The sequence below is a fragment of the Penaeus japonicus genome, unplaced genomic scaffold (genome assembly GCF_977035675.1).
Source record: "Penaeus japonicus unplaced genomic scaffold, GWHDUDI00000001_assembly GWHDUDI00000017, whole genome shotgun sequence".
Classification (NCBI taxonomy): domain Eukaryota; kingdom Metazoa; phylum Arthropoda; class Malacostraca; order Decapoda; family Penaeidae; genus Penaeus; species Penaeus japonicus.
The window spans coordinates 30,153,903-30,161,402 of record NW_028234419.1 but is presented as its reverse complement, the minus strand read 5'-3'; the positions used below and the strand labels follow the sequence as shown (position 1 = coordinate 30,161,402).

The 7,500-nt window shown below is 34.3% G+C and overlaps 2 protein-coding genes across 6 annotated transcripts in view; one reads left to right on the top strand and one right to left on the bottom strand.

The window, feature by feature from the left end:
- Positions 1 to 526: 526 nt before the first annotated feature.
- LOC122255797 (cytochrome b-c1 complex subunit 6, mitochondrial) lies at positions 527 to 4,713 on the top strand. The gene is made up of 4 exons (XM_043020097.2): positions 527 to 625; positions 3,894 to 3,929; positions 4,066 to 4,227; positions 4,429 to 4,713. Exons 1-4 carry the CDS (start codon positions 584 to 586, stop codon positions 4,459 to 4,461), a joined length of 273 nt encoding a protein of 90 aa, XP_042876031.2. The 5' UTR covers positions 527 to 583; the 3' UTR covers positions 4,462 to 4,713.
- A 1,711-nt stretch (positions 4,714 to 6,424) lies between these two features.
- Positions 6,425 to 7,500, bottom strand: part of mRpS2 (mitochondrial ribosomal protein S2) — a 17,815-nt gene continuing 16,739 nt past the window's right edge. For all 5 annotated transcript variants that reach the window (XM_043020110.2, XM_086546300.1, XM_086546301.1 and 2 more), the window contains exons 3-4: positions 7,401 to 7,500; positions 6,425 to 7,007 (exon numbers count right to left, since the gene is read on the bottom strand). The exon at positions 7,401 to 7,500 is cut by the window's right edge and continues 193 nt beyond it. In XM_043020110.2, coding sequence (XP_042876044.2) covers positions 6,651 to 7,007; positions 7,401 to 7,500 — 457 coding nt within the window. In that variant the 3' untranslated portion in view covers positions 6,425 to 6,650. The remainder of the gene's footprint in view (positions 7,008 to 7,400) is intronic.

The window sequence follows — 7,500 nt, the reverse complement described above, 5'->3', positions numbered from 1 at the left end:
TATCAAATATCAAATACACACACACATACACACACTCATATATATAAATATATACATATATGCATATATATATATATATATATATATATATATATATATATATATATATATTTATATCAAATATTAAATACACACACGCACATAAGCACACGCAAACACACAGACACACACGCACGCACGCACACACACACACACACACACACACACACACACACACACACACACACACACACACACACACACACACACACACACACACACACACACATATGTATATATATATATATATATATATATATATATATATATATATATATATATATATATATATATACACACACACCAAACATCGTCAATACACGAAACCTCCATCTCAAAACCGCGCCATCTATCGTCTACAAGAAAACCAAACCACCCCGCGCGCGCCATCTATCGGCCGCAAGAGAACCTCCCCGAAGGCAGAGACAGAGGGCGCTCCGATCGAGGCCGCAGACCACCTCTTCGCCCTCTTGAGGAACAAGTTCTTGCACCTCCGGCCGCTCAGCCTCCACTCAGCACGTCTGCACCAGAATCGCCTTTCGCCATGGGTCTCGACGACATTGTGCTCCGTAATGACGATCCCGAGGTGAGAGGACAGGGCGGTTGTTCTTGTATTTGATCAATTTATGGCAGGGATGTGGAGGTGTCGCCGGAGATTGGAAAGTAGGATTGAGGTTTTTCCTTTTCAGGTCGACCGGTTGGTGGTGGAACAACTATTACATCATGGAGCCAGCTGATAATAGAACCAAATTAAAGACGACATTTTTTTAATTATTATTACTTGTAAGAGGAGACTATATAGACTTGAAGACTCGTGTGAATTGGTGGTAGTTTCATTTATGGATTTTTTCTCCATTTTCTTTATTTTTTCTATTGGGAGATGTAGGACTATTATTAGTAACATGAAATTTCTTCTCAGTAGAGCGTAGGTTCAACTATTACTGTAGCCTTCTCGAGTAAAGGTATTAATAAGAAATTAATGATTCCGTAGGTAACAAAAGGTAAACTTGCCTTTTTTTCATGTATGCTTGACCTAGATATTAGGAAGGTACATGAATGTATGTTAGAAGTATTTATCTCATAAATTTAGGTAAGATGGAGCATGAACTCTTTATTATTGTTTTTATAAGGAGTTCTATAGCCTCAGGTGCCTGAATGTTCATGGCCAGGGTAATCACTTGAGTCATTGTAGGTGTTTCTTGATAAGTAATGGTAGACTTCCCTTAACTTTCGGTAAATTAATTCTTTGTATTGAGATTTACTTGGCATGACTTTTTACATATGGTACATGATAAACAATGCAAGTTATTGATTGATCAGTAATTTCAAAACTAAATAATCCTTTAAACATAAAGAATAACAGACGCAGGAAGATAGTTTTGACTGGTTCCTAATTTTATGATTAAACAGCGAGGACTGCAAATCTGATATATAATCATTTAGATGGATATTAGCTGTAGGTGTAGGTGAAAGGCGGTTCCAATATTCGTTAATTAGTTTACTAGTACGAGGGCAAAATAGGACTGAATGAAGGTTGGAAAATATAATGAAAGGGGATATCCATAAGGAACATATTAAATATTATTAGGTATTTAGACTATGTTAAATTTCCCTGTTATGTTGGCAATATGTAGTTCATGTAATTTTAAGGAATCTAATGTTTATTTCCTTATCCAACATACCTAGGGAACTTCTGGGAAATCCGGGTTTTTGGGTGGTGGGAAACCATAAATCCTATAAAATATGGCATATTTCTGTCTGCTGTAATATTAGATTTTAAAAGATGTGGTTTCAATTTACTTGGTTCACTGTATCCACAGTAATCGTGTTTGTGTCTTTCGATGTAACGACAAAAAAAAAAGTCGATAAACTTCCTCCACATATATTCTGGCATGATATAGGTAGGACTGGTTCCTTGCTTGGCGATAATCCTCGGTGTATACCCCATACTAGTACAGCAAACATACGCACACATCTTTGCGATACAACCAAGTCTAAAGACCTGAAAGTTGAGTTTTGTGAAGCGTCGAGCAACATGTAAACATCTTTGCTTGTGGTTGGACTGTTGATTTAATCGTTTTCATTGGTTGCTGCCGATAGGACTGAATTTTATTTTATTTATTTATTTATATATTTATTTTTTATAATAGAGGGCTCTTTCTTGCCTGTGCACATAAGGTAAAACAAAAGAGATTAATTTTATTGTTAATCTGTGAAGGATGGAGGTCAAAGGAGCTGCGTCGAATATTGTATTTCTATATCTATAAACTTCTTTCAATTTACAAATGTAATGTCATATAAGAAAAGTATCTTGGAATTCATTGACTTGTTGATTTTATATACTATTTTCCATGAATTTGTCATTGTCATCAAATAAAACTATACAAAAATTATTTTGTAGAAAGTAATGGGAAGGCTAACAATAAAAAATATTATGTGTTCAGTTTTGCCACAACCAAAACATTTCACACTCTGGTAAAGGGAAGTAAACCACAAACATGTATATTCAGGAAAGATGTAATTTACCGACTTCACGGCACGGGTTGTTTATCATTGTTCTGTCCTGCTGAAAATACATGAGAAATGTTTGCTGGTGTGCACAGTGAGGAGGCCATAGCATTGCTTTATTCAGACTATATAGTTTATGTACAGTTTGCAATATATCGCTAAAGAAAAAACAATATATGGGTCAGCAGTATGTGGAACCAATATATTTATAACTGTAATACAATTTCGTTATGAGAGGTCGCTGTTACAGTTTTTTGAGAAGTAGAAAAAAAAATTAAAACTTAACACTAAAACCATCCTTTCATCTGTGATCATAACTGTGTGTGTGTGTATTGTTTAGACCTCCCTAGTTCATGCTTTATCCTGCCAGAATACATGGTAGAGGTTCGTTATCCTTTTGTCAAAATGCCAGAGGTACATAGGTCCGAGGTAGGCAGGTAGGTAGGAAGGTATTGAACTTGGTCGATCTATCGGTATTATCACTGTTGTTGGTCAGCGCATACTTTAACTTCAATTAGGAGATAGTAACGTGTCCATTCTATTAGTACCAGATTCACTAGTTGTCTTGAATATTTGTTAGAATGACAGTGATCCATTAATAGGACATGGTGAAGGAATAGATGGTATATTAATTTTATTTCTTGTCATGTATTAAGGGTGCAGTGATTTCTTTCTAATTGAAGATTGGCATTTTTGTTTTTTCTGATTTACAACAGTCAGTAGGGACCTGCCTTTCATTTATAATTTTATTAGATGAATAATTGATTTTCTGCAATTAGAACATTTATCTGTCCCAGATAGTCATAAATACTACATTGTCAAGAATGTCGATAACCTGTTGTGTACCTGCTACATGATCTCTTTTCCTTCCCTCCCTCGCCGTCTCTCACCCTTCCCCTCTCTCCCTCTCCCTCTCCCTCCCCCTCCCCCTGGCTCTCTCTCCCTCTCCCTCTCCCTGACCTTTCCCACACGCACACAGGGTATTGACTTTGATGAGACTTATATTTATATTCCTTAAAATATTTAATCACAATTACAACAGAGTAATAAAAGTTTTTTTTTTTTATCAGGATATACTATTTCATTACTGTTACTACAAATACAATAGTATTAAAAAAATCAATATTTGAGAGGTAAAAAAATCTTCATTGCTTTAAATAACCTCATGCAGACATTTTCATAGCAAATTGAGTAAAAGTTACTATTTAAGTTTTCTTTGTTTTATCATTAAGGTGATGACGTGTTTTGTCGTCTTAGTACAGTGGCTTGTGGTTTTATCTGAAGCCAACCCCACATGACTTGTTTGTTGTGCATAGGTTTCTCATGATATGTTTCAATCTTTCCAGGAGGAGGAGGAGGAAGAAGAGGAGGAAGACTTGGTGGTAAGTTGAATAAGACTTTGTTACTGTAATTTTGTTATTTTCTTTTGTAAGTTAATGAAATACATGTACAAGTCGCATGCTTCTCGGATTGACGCCCAATTCATTCATTCATTCATTTTTTTTTTTTTTTTTCTAGGACCCAATGGATGGTATCAAGGAAGCCTGTACGAATACCAAACATTGTGCAGAACTCGGGGAAGCCTACTCTAGTTGTAATGATCGAGTAAGTTCAAGATCAAAGACAGAAGAGACGTGCTCTGAAGAACTGTTCGACCTTCTACATTGTATTGACCATTGCGTAAGTACTATTCTTCTTAAAGTATTTGGAAAAAGTATTTTCTTGCTTTTTAGGTCATAAACCTATTCAATCTATATGGATCATTCTGACCATATGTGACTATATTTTAGATTGGAGACATAAAACTTTTACACATTTCATTGTCATGGAATTTTTGTAACTAATCAAATATTAACATTCATCTTTTTTTTACTATTTCAGATGGCATCTAGTTTATTCCAGAAACTGAAGTAAATAAGATCCCTTCATATGAGCATCTTTAATTTAAGGGTATTGTTTGTGTCTGTTAAAGCACAGAAGGAAACCATTTACAAAGATCACTGCCATGTGGCAAGCAAGAAGTCTAGTATCACTCTGATGTCCTCAATAGAGAATGGACCAAATTGTGGAGTCTGATTTTATCCTGGCTTAGATAATGTATATGAATGTAAATAACTTCAACTGCATAAATTATGTGAACCCTGTTGGGAATAAACATTTCATTTATGTCTTGAGTATTGGATATCTTAACCTTTTTCTTATTTTTTAAAGAAAATAACTGAAAAGGCCTTACTGCAGGTGAGAAAAGGAGTAAGCATGAGGAATTAGATAATGGTAGAAATTGAAATTAAAAAAAAGTAAACCTGATGTATTTAATGGTTCATTTTTTTCTGGTTTTCTTGTTTTTTGGGGGGTCTATTATTAACCCCAATACAGCAGATATTCCAAAATAAACCAAAATTTAAAGTATGGGAACTTTGGTATTTTCAGTCATTCAAGCTATATTACCCAAAAGGGTGAAACAAATTCAAAATTTCAAGAGCAAAGATAATTCTGGATCATTTTATTATTGCTTTTAATGTGGATTTATATTAACAAGTCTCAGGTGTAGAACAGTGATAAGCAACTTTCTTATAAAGCTTCCTCAATTTTTAGGCTTGTGAAGGAAATTACAATGAACTTGAGGACCTATAGTATACCCTCTGGATAATTACTCGCACGTTGCCCAAGCAAAGAAAGTATGGCTAAGAACTAGCTGGGTAAGTTGAAGTGGCCTGATTTTTGTGGGTGCAAAGACCCCATTTTTTTCACCCATTATTATATTGAGTTAGATGTTGGTTACAATAATTAACTATGGTTACCCTCTCCTCTCTTTTACTTATTTATATATATAAAACATTTGATTCCAATTTTTTCTTTCTGTAGCCATTTCTACATTTTATTTTCTGATGTGGAGTGTGTAATTTCCTCATTAGGTATCTAACCATTTTTCATGGCAGCAGTAAATTGTTGGCAAATGGAGGCTATTATAGACTAGTCACATTTCATGAACATTTTACTGTTTTCTGATGAGTAAAATATTATTTAAACTTGTGAACTGGTTATACTATAGATATAAAGACACTACGTCCCCTCCATCTTCAGCTTGTTAGATATTATCTTGCATCCATTTCCTGGTCTGAACTAATATGTGGGTTTTACCTGTATACTAAGGGATTTTTCAGAAAATGTATAGCTATTTGATATGGGTCTTTTACCCTTAGCCATAAACGAATCCTATTTAATTAATGATATCTCATCCCCCATGAAGACTCCTCTTTGAAATTCTTCCATTATTCTATTGATACCATTACAGTATTCAGCATATTGACCCTTCCGCTAAGGGCATTTTTCGTAAGCTCGGATCACTTTCCAGTTTGTTTTTTTCTTTTTCTCCAACATACTAGTAGTTATTTCTTCAGTTGTGTAACTAATGTATCATACTTAATGATAATTAGTATTACTTTGCTAATATATCATATATAGACTTATACATTATAAGTCTAGAAAATAATAGAAAACATACCCAAACATGCCCAGACTAGTCTGAACATACGGCCTGTCTCAAAAGGGTTAAACATTAAAAAGATGTTTACATTTCAAATTTAACAAATGGAAATAATTTTAAATGAGGACTGTTCTTTTTTGTGTAACTAATTTACTAAGTACATTCAACACATCAGTAGAAAAGGTCCCTAATGATCATATCAGTTGATGCAGCAGATAATTTAAAATTATTATTAGACAAGAATAATCATAACTATGGAATCTATTAACTACCAAAATCTGAAGGTAAATTATTGTTGAATTAAAACACAGTATTTTTTAACTCTTTTATGCAGAAACTTTTTTTTAGAAAGAAAACAGTATGTACAGAAAAAAAATTCAAAAGACATTATTCTTTACGTTCTTTTATGCAGTAAACTTTTTTATACACAAAAAAATAGGAATCAATATGTACAGGAAAAATTGCAAATAACCATTTTTTTATTTTTTACATTGTCATTAAAAACCACTACCTTCCAACTTTCAACACAAGTCTTCATAGTTTTATATGTTGCTGATTTACATGATGCATGTCCTGGGAACTCCTAACATAATAACACAAAGAATTGCCTCAATATTTACGATTCAAATAACTCCTTTCTCTTTTCCTTTCCCTTTAAAATTGCATTTTTAAACAAATCACAGTACAATTTTACGGAGGCAGGAGTGTCATCATTTCCAGGGACAGGATAAGTGATAAGGTTTGGGTTACAATTAGTATCAACAATACCAACGGTAGGAATCAACATCTTCGCCGCATCTCTCACGGCGGTGTGTTGGTTGAGGACGTTGTTCAAGGTATTAACAAAGATGATGAGGTCCGGCAGGCGAGTCTCGCATCCGAACTGGATGGTCGAGTTGGTGAGGATTCCGCCTTGCCAAAATCTGGTGTGGGCGTACTCGCCACAATCTTTAGCGGTGTTTTCTACCAAATGCTGGAAATAGATGTCAGTCAATTAGTTTTTCTCACACTTAAGAATTGTGGAACATAATTATGAAGCCTATTAGTTAGACTTGCGTTTCATTTCTTCGTTCAAAGTGATCCTATTGGATGCGACTGGCTAACCACTTCTTGAATCCAAACTTTCTATATGTCACAGATTTAATGAATGGGTGTATATGTGATACTAAAGAGTGGTCTTGTAATTAAGGGTATAGCCAGTAAAACTTATTTTATAATGAGATGGTGCAAATTTTAAGATTTATTACATTATTCTTTTTCATTAAAAGAAATCAAACTTTGCAATTAATTGCCTAATTGTTTAGTACATATAAAAACTAAAAAAAACATACATCCAGGCCAGACAATGAGTAAATACAAAACAAACCTGAAATTGTGGATTCCTACAGATGAAAAGTATGATTCCTCCACGATAGGCTATATGAGCCGTGAAGTTCAGGGCCTCACGTAGATGTTCAGAAGTCTGG

Excerpts from the sequence above, each read along its gene's own strand:
- LOC122255797 (XM_043020097.2), top strand. The coding sequence starts at position 584 with ATGGGTCTCGACGACATTGTGCTCCGTAATGACGATCCCGAG. Across the intron at positions 3,930-4,065 it reads AAGAGGAGGAAGACTTGGTG|GACCCAATGGATGGTATCAA; the intron begins GTAAGTTGAATA and ends TTTTTTTTCTAG. Across the intron at positions 4,228-4,428 it reads TACATTGTATTGACCATTGC|ATGGCATCTAGTTTATTCCA; the intron begins GTAAGTACTATT and ends TTACTATTTCAG.